The following is a 15,545-nucleotide window of genomic DNA, read 5'->3' as shown; positions in this document are numbered from 1 at the left end:
ACTATCAATCTAGAAGGTGATGAATTTATATAAAGCTAAGTTTACTAGTCTAATTCAACGACTCAATTTTAGTCTACCAACGACCCTAAAAAAATAAAAGTTGGATTAGTTGTACCAAAAAAGCAAGCCGCAGCCAAATTATTTAAATAGACGGTCAAGAAGAGAATAATTTGAATATATAAACATGAATAATGTGCTTCTTTCTATAGTAAATTAAACTCATAAAGCCGCGACTATCCGGTTAGAAGTCATGATTGGAAGGATTATATTATTCAATATGTAACCACAACTTTTTAGCATCGTCTTCTCTCCTAAAACCTCATTCAATTTGACAAGATTAACAGTATAAATGTAAATATAGATTTAGTTCTAACCTTGATCGAAATCACCTTGTATTAAATAAGCAAGTGTAAAACCTGAGAGGCATGGACTGAATGGGTTAGTTGATCAACTTTGACAATTAACTTATAAACAGAGAATAAGAAGACATGTACACTGAAGTCAAAAAAAAAGAAAAAAAGAAAAAGAAAGGGATTAAATATCCCAAACCATGACTGTTAATTACTATAAAGGCAATGCTCTGTAGCATTAACAAACTGCTGAGAGATAATTGGAGAGATCAAATAATAGAAGGTAAAATATGGCCTCAAAGGGTAGTGCTGTACCAGTAATTGACATGCAAGATCTATCAGGGCTGCCTGAAAGATTAGTGAAGGCTTGTGAAGAATGGGGATGCTTTAGGATTGTAAACCATGGCGTTCCAATGGAACTCATGTCCGAAATGAAGTGCGTTTCACGTTCTCTCCTTGACCTCCCCATGGAAATCAAGATGAGAAACTCTCATCCTGAGCATGGCAAAGGATACACCCCTCCTAATATGGCAAGTCCATATTTTGAGGGTTTGAGTTTATACGATATGGCCTTGCCTGGAGCGGTCGATGAGTTCTGTTCTCAAGTTGGTGCATCTTCTCATCAAAGGTACTGTTCTTGGATGTATATTATTAAGATTTATGGTTTCATCTTAAAATGTCAATATCATGAAGAAGAGTAACTTAAATCTTTAGAAGTTGGTCTTTTTTTTATGGTCCTTCGATATGAGATTTTATCCCTTAACATGTCTCCGCAAGATAGTAGCTCGTTTGAGCAGACAAATTTGAAATCTTTGTGCTCATTTTTTTTTAGTCTTAATCGAATAGAATTGCTTCTTGGAGTTTAATGAGCTCTGATACTATAATAATATTTGAGGTTCAATATTAAAAGCTCTACATTATTAAGAAGAGCAGTCTAAATCCCTATAGATTAGTCTATGTTTCATCTTTATTGGATGTGAAATTTTATCCTTTAACATGCTCCCGCTAGATGATGACTTGTCTGAGCAAACCAATATTGAAATCCATGTATTCATTTTTTTTTAAAGTCTTAATCGGATCGAATTGTTCGTTCTGTCTTAATGGGCTTTGATATCATATTTAGGACTTAGGGTTCCATCATAAAAGTGTCAACCTAATTAAAACGAGTAGCCCAAACCTTTATAAGTTAATCTATATTTTCATCTTTATTCGATAAGTCACCATTGTTGAAGGTTTTAGTTTTCTGGTCTGAAGATTTTTTATTTATTTATTATTATTTTTTTTCAATTTTCGCAGAGAGATAATAGAGAAGTATGGTTTTGCTGTGTATGATCTTGCACAAAACCTAGGCAGCAAATTGATGGAAGGTTTAGGGTTGGGTCGTCATGAGTTGTTCAACCAATGGCCATGCCAACTGAAAATGAACAAATACAGTTACAGTCATGAAACTGTCGGATTGACAGGTGCTGTAATGCATACAGACCCTGGATTTCTCACATTACTGCAGGATGATGAGACAATTAATGGCCTGGAGGCAGTGGACGAGTACACTGGGGAACTGGTTTCAGTTGATCCCATACCAGGGACCCTGGTTGTCAATGTTGGAGATATGGCTAAAGTAAGCGTTACAAGGCATAATTTAAATAAAATTTTTTTTTTATTTTGGCTCTAACATCTTCAGTTTTTAGACGAGTTGAATTAACATGGTATTACAAGATACAGAAATTATGAGTTTAAGCTTAAATTGTGCACATAATGAATCCAATTAGTCTGGCTTATAGATGAGGGAGCATGTGAGTACACAATTAAAATAAATCAGATGGCCCAACACAAGTCTGTGCAAAAATTTCGTATCTAGAGAAAAAATGATATATTTGGAGACTAACTCATCACTGAAAATTTTGTCATAGGTTTGGAGCAACGGGAGGTTTTGCAATGTGAAGCACAGAGTCCAGTGCTACGAGCCAAAAATCCGCACCTCAATTGCATTGTTTGTATTGGCTCCAAGGGATGAAAATGTGGAGGCATCGCCACAGCTGGTGGACATCCACCACCCTCGTCTCTACGTTCCTTTCCATTTTGAAGATTACAGAAAGCTACGAACTACCACAAAATCACCAACTGGTGCAGCCCTTGAGTTGCTTCGCACAAAAAATTAGAGCCAAATATGGAGAAAAAGGATGCTTTATATTTAATTTTGTTCATTCGTATTTGTTCCTTAGCACGAAGGAGTACCGGTTTTTATCATGTACCATGTTTACAATATATTTTATACAATATTACACTTTTTCAGTAATAAAATAATGTATTAATTTAGCCCAAATTAATAGAAGTAAAACAAACACAGATTAAGGTCTCATGTGATGACTACTCACTGAAACTTGAGAAAAAAGATTTATGACTTTTCTTTATTTTTTACTTTTTACTTTTGATATTATTATTTTTTCGTTTGAAACTTTTTTCTGTAGTTAATTTATGTTCTCATTGAATCCGACTCCTAACTTCGTATGTTCACATGAGATGTTAAAGTGAATTTGGTACAATTTTTTACCTTTGGCCGAACTGTTAGCGGGAGGTACAAACCTATTTATATTGTTTAAGTTGAAATTTGGGTGCCATAATTCATGAGGTATTTATCAATAATTCATATAGGGGATGTAATTCGAGGAGAAAGTGCCCAAAATTGAGAAGCTGAGGGAATTAGTAAGCTGTCTACTGAACGTAGTAGAGAGAAAATAATGAGAGTTTGGACCTGAAATGAACTGTCGGTGATATGCTAGAGGAAGGCGAGGATGACATCAAGTCATCACGCCCCTTTATGTCGTGGATGACACATTGCTTTTTTCAAAAGATTAGGCTCAGAAATATTGGAATTTTTTTATTTTTTTTTATTTTTTGGGCTAATCTTATCATTGTAGTAGTTTGCTAGTGGAGAATTCAGCTGGAATAACGTTATATATAATTACGTGATGAATATAACTTCTCGATTGAACTCTACCAGAAGAACTTAAAGAAGCAACAAAATGAGCTGCATTACATGAAAAGAACATTTATAATTTGCTGACATGCAGAGAATTATCTTATTTAATTTGCTATACAAACTCCACAATTAGGGCATGTTTGGTGCGCTAGCTAGGATTGGAAATAACAGTTGATTTTTTTTTCACGTGTATCGTTTCCTTAACTTTGATAATTCCTATATAAACCAATGTACATGATGTGAGCACTCAATTAGTCAAAAAAGTTGAGCCTTGCCTTTGTAGTAAGGTTTTTGCTGTTGGGATTAAATGGAATTTCAATAATAGCTTGGTCAAGATCAAACACCTCCTTTTGTGTTTCTAATGATGTGCGGGAATTCTTTCTAAATGAATTTTCATAATAAACATCATTCTTCTATATTGGTTAATTTGCCTTTATAGAACTTTCAAATCTGTGAGGTGTATTGGATCAGAATGCCATTTTTGACACCCTTTTCGGGAATTAATCAGCATTCTTAAGAAGAAGGATTAATTCTTTGCAATAACTCGTTGGTGATAGATGTATTTGTGATGAGAAGTGCTACAAAATTAATTTCTTTTCACCCTTGCTCTCTATTTGGCTATATCCATGGCAATAATAGTGATAAACGAAAAATAGAAATGACCACTCCAGTGATCACGGGACCCTTCTGTGCTTCATCCTTCGCACTAACAGAATCCACCTTCTGCTAAAGGCCTTCATGTGCTCTTGTTGGGTACGGTTATTGTATTTGTTTTTTCCACATTAGTCAATTGAATAAAATATTGTACTCTTCTGTCAATTAATTGTTTGCCTTTTATCTTATTATTTGTTTGAAATCACATACCTTGTGCACTTGTTTGGAAACAAGATGGATCGAAGTAATATATATGATAGAATTTGAAGTGTATGATCGCAAACAAATAACATGATAAAAGACAAAGAATTAATTGACTAGAAAATGAAATATGTTATTCAATTGACTAATATGGAGAGAATAAATGCAATAATTGTGCTTACATAATTATATTGTATTTCAATTATACAAAACTTATGAAAAAGTTGTAGCATTTAGGGGGTTGCATGCCAAACCTTATAAATACCACAAAGATGAAAACAAGATCAAAAATCACGTGCAATAAGGGAAAAATAATTTTTCCAATAAAAATGTGTGGAATAAAAGAAAAAATATTTTCCATGAAAGCTAGTTAAATAAAGGAAACAATATATTCCCAAAAAAGCTAAATTAAATTTGGGTAAAAAATCCAACAATCTCCACCTTAATACAAATTTTGATGCAACAAATGAAGCTCTAAAATTTCTCCACTTGGAAAAATAAACTCAACCAACTGCAATGAAAAATTAAAACTCTTCAATAAGAATCAAACTTTCTCCAACATAAAAATATACATTTTCTTCCACGGTATCCAATACGGATACATGAACCCAAACACCATGTTCCCCAAAATTAGAAATTATCAATAGTGTCGAAGTACAACATGTAGCAGAATCAACTCCCAATATTTTCATAAAAGACCCCCTGGCTAGTCTCAATACCTTCAAAAATGTTGAAAGCATGTGCAACAAAATTAGCATCAACGTACATATCTCCAATAGGTTTATTCCTAGCAGTTGAATATGATGGAATTGTAAGTAATGGTGACAAAGCAGAATTATCCATATCTTCCAAATTTGACTCAGTAATATTCTTCAAATGGACCCCGAACTAGATCCTAAGGTATAGTACCAAATTGAAACTCTACCACGATACTAAATCAGTGCTGACTTTTTTTTTACAAATTCTACTTGACTTTGCAAGATTTATAATTTTGACCTCTTCTACCCCTCAAATACAACATAAACACCCTTCCGAACTATCAAAATTCCACCTCCTTTACTGAACGTGTACCCGTACTCAATGAAAAGAGATTCTTTTTCAAATCTGGAATATGTCGAACGTGACCAAGTGTTCTGTATATTCCATCCACCAACTTCAATCTGACTCTACCAATACTAGTTACCAAATAGGTTCGTTGTTATCCATGACAACAACACCATGAGTCATTGTTTCATATGTTTCAAAAAAAATCCTAATTGGAACATATATGGAATGTACAAGCTGTATCCAAAATTCACTCGTCGTCAGGTTTCAATTCCATGTTAGAAATTATCAAAATATCTCCATCACTCAAATAGTTCTTGCTATGTTGATCTCATCTAAAGCATTTGATTGCTTCCCATGATTTGTAATCAAATTACCTTTATTCTTCAATTTGTCACAACCCCACATAATGTGTCTTTTCTTATTACAATAATAACAAACTTGATTACTGAAATTTGACTTCAACTTACACCTTTTCCAATCACCATGACAATCAAGGCATTCTCATCTTTGGCCTCATATCCAATCAAATACTTCATCTTCTATTTTGAAAATAAAGCATCATACACATTTTCAATGGAAAGAGTATCATAACTATACAAGATTGTTTCTATAAACGAAGTAAACCAAGTGGGTAGCGAACATAAAAGGATTAAAGCCAAATTTTCTTCATCATACTTTACTTCTAAAGTCTTCAAATCAACGAAGATCTCCTTGAGCATAGTTAAATGGCTTCCAAAGATCCGTCTCTCTTCCATTCGATGTGAATACTACATCTGCTTCAAATGTAATTTACTTGTTAGACTTTTAGTCATGCATAATTGCTCCAACTTCAACCATAATGCAACTATCGTTTTCTACTTCAAAACGTCATGAAAAATATTATTAGAGAGGTAACGATGGATCTATAAAATTGCCTTTTGATCCTCCTTTGCTTATTTACTGTAGTCTAAGTTGTGAGCATTTTGTTAAATCCCAACAACTCATCATTCAAATCCATCCGCATGAGTATAGCTCACATCTTCACTTGTCGCAATGATAATTTTGTATTGCGATCCAAGAACGAAATTTCATATTTCATATTTCATGGTTGCCATCAAGAACAAAAACCTCGAACAAATCACAACCAATAGCTCCAATACAACTATTTTTTTATTACTTATTTCTACTTATTTTTCAACAACAAGAATACAACTATTTTTTATTACTCCATGACAATTTGTCGCTCACTTCATCAAATCTCGAACTATGATATGAAAGAACCTATGAAATCTATATCATTCAATTGTCAACCCTGTAATATGATCATATCTAAAGCAAATTCTATAACATTGAAATTTCTGAGAAACTACATATGAAAATGCTGAAGAATCAACAAGAATTATGTATGCGTTGAATGATATAACTTGTTAATAGCAAGCAAGATATATTACAAAATATGAAGTAGCAATTACAACACAAAAGAACACAAAAAAATTGGTAGAGAAATGAAAATTTTATTAATGATGGAGAAAGAAAATAAAGAATATCGTATTTACAATATTATCTAACATGTGTAATGTATCTAACTTGTAAAAAATAGCTAACTATATACAGATGACATATAAGAACCCTAACAATATTCTTAAAAATAGAAATAGTGTCAAAAAATGCGTAAAATATAAGAAACAATATTTTTCAAAAAATCCAACCGAATTTATGTCAGACTTTGACAGAAACAACAACTAATTTGTTCTTTATTTAAGATGGAGGAAATACTTTTGAGCCATACGATCAACTTTGATTCAAATTATATTAGTGATTTATATTGATCAACTACATGAAAAAACACATTACGTAAAAGTGAGAATGGACAGTATAAAAATAATAACAGAAAAACAAAATTTATGTGAAATCCAAAAAGGGAAAAATTCACGAGCAGAGAAAGAGGAAATTTACTATATCAAAAATGATTATAAAAGATATGGTTACTACAAATGTTATGATATGATAAAACCTTAATATATAATAAAACCTCTCGGCCAGCTACTATCACAAACCTCCATTTTTCTCATAATTTTAGTTTCACTATATATGTCGCACCATAAGTTTTCGGGGCCGGATCAAACAGAATTATGGACGCCAAACTTGAACAAAATAAAAATGTTGAGATTATTCTATGATCCAATTTACATTGGGAAAAAAGTCGTTTAATGTGTTTAGTCGCATATCTGGCCAGGTTGGTGATTGAGTCTCAAATTTAAAAGTCAATCAAAATTTAAGTCTGATTTTTAATGACGCCAAAGATGGACTGAGTTTCAACTTGGTGAACTAAGAAAAGCTCATTATAATATTAAAAGTAGAATTAATTTTTAAATTAATTTTGCCTCAAATAGAAGGTGACGTATTAGTCAGCATTTACAGCCAAGTTGGTGATTGAATCTCAAATTTAAGTTTCAACTTGCTGAACTAGGAAAAGCTCATTTTAACATTAGTGGAATTAATTTTTAATTGTTTTTTTCAACAGACTATCAATCTAGAAGGTGATTAGTTTTGATAAAGCTAAGCGTACACTTCTATTTCAAAAGTAGGTAGGATTAGTTGTGCCAAGAAGGCAAGCAATTGCCAAATAATTCAAATAGATGGTCAAAAGGAGAATGATTTGAATGTATAAATATGAGTAATGTGCATCTTTCTTGAGTATTTTAAACTCGTAAAGTCACGACTATCCCAATTTTAATTTCTGCCAAATTATGAATTCCATAAAATAAACAGTTAAAATTAATTGTTGATTTTAATTTAGATTAAAATATAGATTTTAATTTCTACCAAATATGTTATATATCTAAGTTGATTGTTCCAATGTTCGAATATTTATATATTCCTCCTCAAAAACAAAATCTCTAACATTTTCTCCCCCTGCAAATTCTATATTCTCAAAGAAACGAGCGTTTCTCGTTTAAAAAATTGATTTTGTAACCCTTTGACTGCTTAGAGTATCCAATAAAATAAAAGCTGACAGTTCTAGAATCTTGTTTCTTTTCTTTAGAATTAGCTGGACAATTCCAAATATACAAATACTTCAAACTAGGTTTCTTGCATGTCCAAAGTTCATAAAAGGTTTTGATAGTTGTTTTACTTGAGCACTAATGAGAATATAAACTGCAGATTTAATGCTTCTCACCAGAGCTATTCTGGAAATGTGGAATGACTAATTATATTCATTACCATGTCATTGAGTGTTTTATTTCATCTTTTAGCAACACCATTCATGCTAAGAGAACCTTACATGGTGTACTATGAGACGATTCCACATTTCTCTAAGAATTTAACAAAAGGCCCTGGACATTGTTCTCCTAATCCATCATATCAACCATAGTACTCATCACCACGATCAAATCTAACTTGTTTTATTATTTTTTTGAGTTGATTTTTCAACTTCAGTCTTATAAACCTTGAGCATGTCAGTGATTGGAATTTTTTATGAATGAGATACATGTAGCCATGACGAGAAAAATCATCTGTGAATGTGATAAATGACTATTGACTATTCCAAGAAGCCGAAAGAAATGCTCTACGAATAACCATATGAATTAGTTCTAAGACGTTTGAAATTCTATTGGCACATAATGTCTTTATATTTGTCTATCTCCCCTTAATGCAATTAACACAAACATTTAAGTCTGAAAAATCAAGAGGATCCTAGAATTCATTCTGACACAAGTTTTTCAATTATCTTTTGAGAAATGTGACCTAATCGTTTATATCATAATAAACCAAAATTCTCATCGGTTAATTTAAGTTTAATACCTTGTGAATTCTCTTGTAAGGTTTTATTATAAGATGCAACCAAAAACAAGTAAATATATATTATCATACAAAGACAAAGAATTGATACCTACAAGATTTGAACCAAGAAAAGGACTAAACTGATTATTTTCTAATGAATAAGAATAATTGAATTTGTTCAATGCAAAAATAGAAACCAAATTCTGTCTAAAAAGATGGTACCACAAAAGTCTCTTTCAAATTGAAATAAAAATCAATCTTTAATAATAATCTAGAAGTCCCTCTTGCATCAACTTCAACTAATTTCCCGTCACCTACATAGATGGATCTTTTTCAGCATCATTTGACTTTGGGCTCTGTCTTGCCTCGGCCATTCTTCTTCTTGTACACAGTATAAAATGACCTCGTTAAGAATCAACTTCTCGTTTTGACAGTTATAATTGACCTTAAATTAATTGAATTGCACAGAAAGAGAAATCAAAACCAAATGCATGAGCAAACCATCAAACAACTCGAGCTTTAGTGTATTTAGTTTTGAAGCAATTTGAGATATCTCCATAATGTACTCCGATCATTTCCTTAACCTTTATACTTTAATGAAACTAAGTTCGTAAAAATGTACTAGTTTTAGCCTTATTGCTTTTCGCAAAGTGTTTTTCAATTCCATCAAGAAATTCCTTGACATTAGCTACCTTATCGGACATTTCATCCATATATGATTCTAGAATTCCAAGCTTAATGATCATAAGACATACACGGTTTAAATGATCCTACTTATCGAAGTACATTCTTCATCAACTGAACTTTTATCAGTAAGTACAGTGGGTTGTTCAATCCTTGACGCAAGGTCTAACTACATGCAGCAAGGAACGGTTTGAGCGTTCTCTTTCCAATCTTGAAAGTTGGTTCCATTAAGCACAAGAATATTAGCATATATTAAAGAAATCGAAGAGTTAACCAAATAGAAAACAAAACTAAAGAGGTATGTTCACATCAGAATTCGCTTTAAATAACTCATTAATTCAAATAATGGTAAACCCCAACTTGTAAGTTGTACTTTTGGTGTGGTAATCAAATATTGACAATAAGCTATATCAAACAACAAATCTATCTTTAGATCGATTTATTGTTTACATAAATTTATTGTTTACATAAAAAACTTTACAATTTTCACATATAATTCAACCAAATATTTACCTTCATTTGGGCCGATCAATATAAAAAATATAAAAATATAAAAAGGAACAAAGATTGAGAAAATTACATATGTATTGGGACCATAATCATATATATAGTTTTCATATATATTTCGTTCATTTATTTTCTTCAATTTGATTACTTCAATCCCTTTTCTTGATTTTGATTGTAGATTTTAGATATTTCTCTTTAATATATCTTCTATTGTATTTTTTTATTGATCAGATGACACAAAGAATGAGAAAATTACATATGAATTGAACCATAATCACATACATAGTTTTCATATATATTTCGTTCATTATGAAATACAATTCTAAAGAAATTTGATCTCTACAAATATTTAGGCATACACTTTATTTAGAGATTCTAATCCAATGACTTTAATTCTTTATTAGATCACTTTAAAATTGGTTTAACTTTAAGATAGCATTTATACACAATTAATTATATATATATGCCCACATGACAAATAGTAATTTTCCAATAGTTATGGGTTTGAATTCCAAGTCCAAGTCACTCTCTCCAACTCTTTTTGATGTCTTGTGGGTTGGGTCACCTCACATGGACATGGACAGCCCCCTATTTTCCATCAAGAAGTTGATACAAAATTTTGTGTCTGGTGAAAAATAATAATTTGGAGATTAACTCATCACTGAAAATTTTGTAATAGGTTTGGAGCAGTGGGAGGTTTTGCAATGTGAAGCATAGAGTGCAGTGCTACAAGCCAAAAATCCGCACCTCAATTGCACTGTTTGTATGGGTTCCAAGCGATGGAAATGTGGAGGTGTCACCACAGCTGGTGGACGTCAACCACCCTCGTCTCTATGTTCCTTTCCATTTTGAAGACTACAGAAAGATACGAAGTTCCACAAAATCACTAACTGGTGCAGCCCTTGAGTTGCTTCGCACAAAAAAATTAGAGCCAAATATAGAGAAAAAAGGATTGCTTTATATTTAATTTTGTTCATTTGTATTTGTTCCTTAGCACGAAGGAGCAAATAAATTGTCTTAGACAAGAGAAGTTACTTTGATGACATGTTTTGACTAACTTAGTTTGGAAATTGAATAATCCAAAATAAACTTTAGTACAATGATTTGGAATTTAATTGTTAAAGCCTTAACTTTTTTATTTTATGTTGTTTTAATAACTAAAACAAAAAATATAAAAATATAAAAAGGGACAAAGATTGAGAAAATTACATTTGTATTGGGACCATAATCATATATATAGTTTTCATATGTATTTCGTTCATTTATTTTCTTCAATTTGATTACTTCAATCCCTTTTCTTGATTTTGATTGTAGATTTTAGATATTTCTCTTTAATATATCTTCTATTGTATTTTTTTATTGATCAGATGACACAAAGAATGAGAAAATTACATATGAATTGAACCATAATCACATACATAGTTTTCATATATATTTCGTTCATTATGAAATACAATTCTAAAGAAATTTGATCTCTACAAATATTTAGGCATACACTTTATTTAGAGATTCTAATCCAATGACTTTAATTCTTTATTAGATCACTTTAAAATTGGTTTAACTTTAAGATAGCATTTATACACAATTAATTATATATATATGCCCACATGACAAATAGTAATTTTCCAATAGTTATGGGTTTGAATTCCAAGTCCAAGTCACTCTCTCCAACTCTTTTTGATGTCTTGTGGGTTGGGTCACCTCACATGGACATGGACAGCCCCCTATTTTCCATCAAGAAGTTGATACAAAATTTTGTGTCTGGTGAAAAATAATAATTTGGAGATTAACTCATCACTGAAAATTTTGTAATAGGTTTGGAGCAGTGGGAGGTTTTGCAATGTGAAGCATAGAGTGCAGTGCTACAAGCCAAAAATCCGCACCTCAATTGCACTGTTTGTATGGGTTCCAAGCGATGGAAATGTGGAGGTGTCACCACAGCTGGTGGACGTCAACCACCCTCGTCTCTATGTTCCTTTCCATTTTGAAGACTACAGAAAGATACGAAGTTCCACAAAATCACTAACTGGTGCAGCCCTTGAGTTGCTTCGCACAAAAAAATTAGAGCCAAATATAGAGAAAAAAGGATTGCTTTATATTTAATTTTGTTCATTTGTATTTGTTCCTTAGCACGAAGGAGCAGTGAATTTTATCGTGTACCGCGTTTACAATACATTTTATCCAATAATGTACCTTTCAGTAATAAAATAATGCATTAATTTAAACCAAATTAGTTGAAGAAAAACAAACACAGATTAAGGTTTCATGTGATGACAAAAAGTCACCTATAATGTGAATGGTATAGCCACATTTTGAATACTAAAGATGGTAAGAAGGCTATTGTGAAAAGTGAAGAGGCCGGAGGGAGGTGGCGCCAGTGGAATTCTTGAACTCATTGAAATTTGTGGGAAAAAAAATGATACATGACTTTTTTATATTTTCTTTATTGTTTGAACTTTTTTTCATAGTTTAATTAGTGTGTGTGCATATATATCCACTTTTAAAAAGATAATTATATTATATTTTTAATCTTATGTAAATTTATTTAAATAGACATATATAAAATTAAATAAAAATTTATTATTCTAAATTCATCCACTAATATTTAATTTTATAAATTCTTTTGAACCTTTTTTATTTTTAGAGTTTGTATTTAATTAAAATCCTAATAATCACAATATATCATCTTCAACTAAAGTGATAAAACCCTAATAATCATACAATATTATCTTAAACTTAAATCAAAACAACAATGGAAGGATTACCATTAGAGGAAATACATATAGACATAGCAATATATGAAGAAGAACTTGCCTACTGGTGTTTGCTTTCATATCTTTTATACAAAATAAAAAAGAATAATAATAATAATAATAATAATAATAATAAATGAATAAAAAATAACACATTATTTTAGTTATAATTCTTTCATGATATGAAAAATCGAATCAAATTTTTTATGCTTTGTTTTAAGTATTGGTTTGACAAATGAAAGTATAAGTGAAATTTCAAAATAAGTTTCAATACTTGTCCAAATATTCTTACATTAAAACAAAATTAAAATTACCAACTAAAACACAAATTACCCAAATTATTAGCTTATAAGCTAGTTTTGCTACTTGTATACGAGGGGTTAACAGTCAGGTGTACAATTCCCTTACAATGGAGGGCTCACGCCCAATGAAAAGTTCATGGGCCACTATTGCTAGCGGGTTGTACACCGGGCTGTCAGCTCTAATGTCCTTGTAGCAAAATTTAAAAAATTAATTAACATATGATACAATGAGGAATTTGTTTGGCTGTGTGAGCAGTGTACTTTTTGATAGAATCAAATGAATTCAAGAAAAATAATTCGCTAATCTTTGCAATTAAATATTAAAGCATCAATATGGCAATATAAAAAGAAAAGTAAGAACCAGATTAGATGTTGATAATGATTGGATGAATATAGTGGTTTTTAAAAAAATTTGAAATTGTAATATCGATGTATTTAGAGTGGATGAATCTATAAAATAAAATTTATGTGGATTTATAATGTTTAAATGAATGAATTTAATAAGGACAATATTGAAATTTAACGTGAATGAAATAATAATTTTTTTAAATTTTAATATCTTAATAGAGATGAATATAAATTGGTATGAATATATAAAAAATGTGAATATAAATCACGACATCCTTAAATTAAACTCCACTAGATCTGAGTCTTGATTTCGGCATTGTTCACACGAAACGTGAAAAATATGACTCCCGCATTATTGCTTATGTTACTTTTTCTTGGTTGAGATTTTGGAAATAATGTATCTTGATATAGTAATTTTTTGGTGAATATTTTGTTAAGAAAATGAAATTTTTTTTTTATGTGTAATATTATTTTATTGAAAAATATATAGTTGAATATAGAGAAAAATGTATTAAAGTTTAATGGGAGCAAAAAGGGTGCTTTATTTTTTGAGATCGTTCCTTGCTTGGAATCGCATGTAATAAAATTGTATACTTTTGCTTTGAAAAAATATGGTGTTAAAGGAGACATATTCATACCGTAATTAAATTGCATATTTAATTGTCTTGATTGGTTTGAAGTTCATGCTAAGTAACCATAAGTGCTATAAACAAATATAACGGATATTGAAAAATTGCCTAATTAGAGTATTTTAAGTTAAATAAGAAGAATATAAAATCTATTTAAGTGTTAAGAGTTTATAACGCTTTTCAACTTTCAAACAAAAATATTATTAGAGGCTACCATTTTTAAGTTGTATACTATAATCTCAAGGGGAAAAAAAAAATGAAGGATTTTCCACTATGTAATTGACATTAAGGAAATGTAATTTAGATGTTGATTTTTCTTACAAAGCCCAATTATTTTTGCTCTTCTCCAAGTTGTGCACTGAATTGAAGAAATTAAAATAAAATTTTTAACCAATATAGCATTTTTTACACGTTCCTCAATATCTATAAATTTTTAATTACTTGCGAATTGTTTGTTAAGAAAAGAGAGTAAGGATAGTAAAGGGTTGGGATGGAGTAGTCCTCCATGTCTTCTACCGAGTGAGAAATTTTCATAAGATGAAAGAGACAGCATCGTCCTGAAATTGTGAAAATGAAGATGTTTATATTCTTGACCAATTTTTTTAAAATATAATTTAAACTTAAAATATAAAAATAAAATAAAGTAAGAAATAATTATGAGGGGCAGGACAAGGACAGAGATATAGTGGAATCGAGACATTTTAGGGATATACATGAAAATGGCCCAAATAGTATATAACCTTTTCCAAAATGACCTTTGACTTTTTTAGAAATTTGAAACTACCCAAAATATCCTTGGAAAAATTTAACAACCAACCCTTTATATAATAAAAAGTTTCTTTTTTAGTCCTTAAAAAATCTAACAAATAAAAAGTAAAAATTATTAATGAATAATTATAAAATGGAAAAGCCCAAATATAAGAGAGGACCATATAATATAAAAAAGGTTGTTAAAAATAAAAAAGAAATTAAATTTGAAAAAGAAATTGATAAGATAGGATATCAAGAACAATTATATGCATCACAAGAAATATTAAAATGTTTTAAAGAAAACTTATTAGAAAATTTCGCTAAAGGAATTGTAAGGTCAATAATCATAAAAGATATACAAGATATAATAGATAAATTGGAAAAAAGAAAGAAAAGTATCTCAAAATATGAAATACCTTTTGAAACAGACATAGATATGATAACAGATATTGATATTATAAATTCTCAAACATTATTAGACTTTGAAGAATTACTTAAAAATTTATGAGATTAAAATTTTGGATATTTTGATTATTAGATTATTAGATTTTTGTTCGCTCATAGTAGCACCCATA

General features: G+C 30.5%; 1 protein-coding gene across 1 annotated transcript; it reads left to right on the top strand.

Annotated features, from left to right (window-relative positions):
- Positions 1–428: 428 nt before the first annotated feature.
- LOC111395584 (2-oxoglutarate-dependent dioxygenase DAO-like) lies at positions 429–2,673 on the top strand. Its single transcript, XM_023021627.1, has 3 exons — positions 429–978; positions 1,647–1,968; positions 2,261–2,673. The coding sequence occupies exons 1-3, from the start codon at positions 641–643 to the stop codon at positions 2,507–2,509; spliced, it is 909 nt and encodes a 302-aa protein (XP_022877395.1). The 5' UTR covers positions 429–640; the 3' UTR covers positions 2,510–2,673.
- The last annotated feature ends 12,872 nt before the right edge of the window (positions 2,674–15,545 follow it).

The sequence above is a fragment of the Olea europaea genome, chromosome 6 (genome assembly GCF_002742605.1).
Source record: "Olea europaea var. sylvestris chromosome 6, O_europaea_v1, whole genome shotgun sequence".
In the NCBI taxonomy this organism is placed as follows: Eukaryota; Viridiplantae; Streptophyta; class Magnoliopsida; order Lamiales; family Oleaceae; genus Olea; species Olea europaea.
Note: the sequence above shows the minus strand (reverse complement) of the source record. Positions and strands in the feature narration are given on the sequence as shown.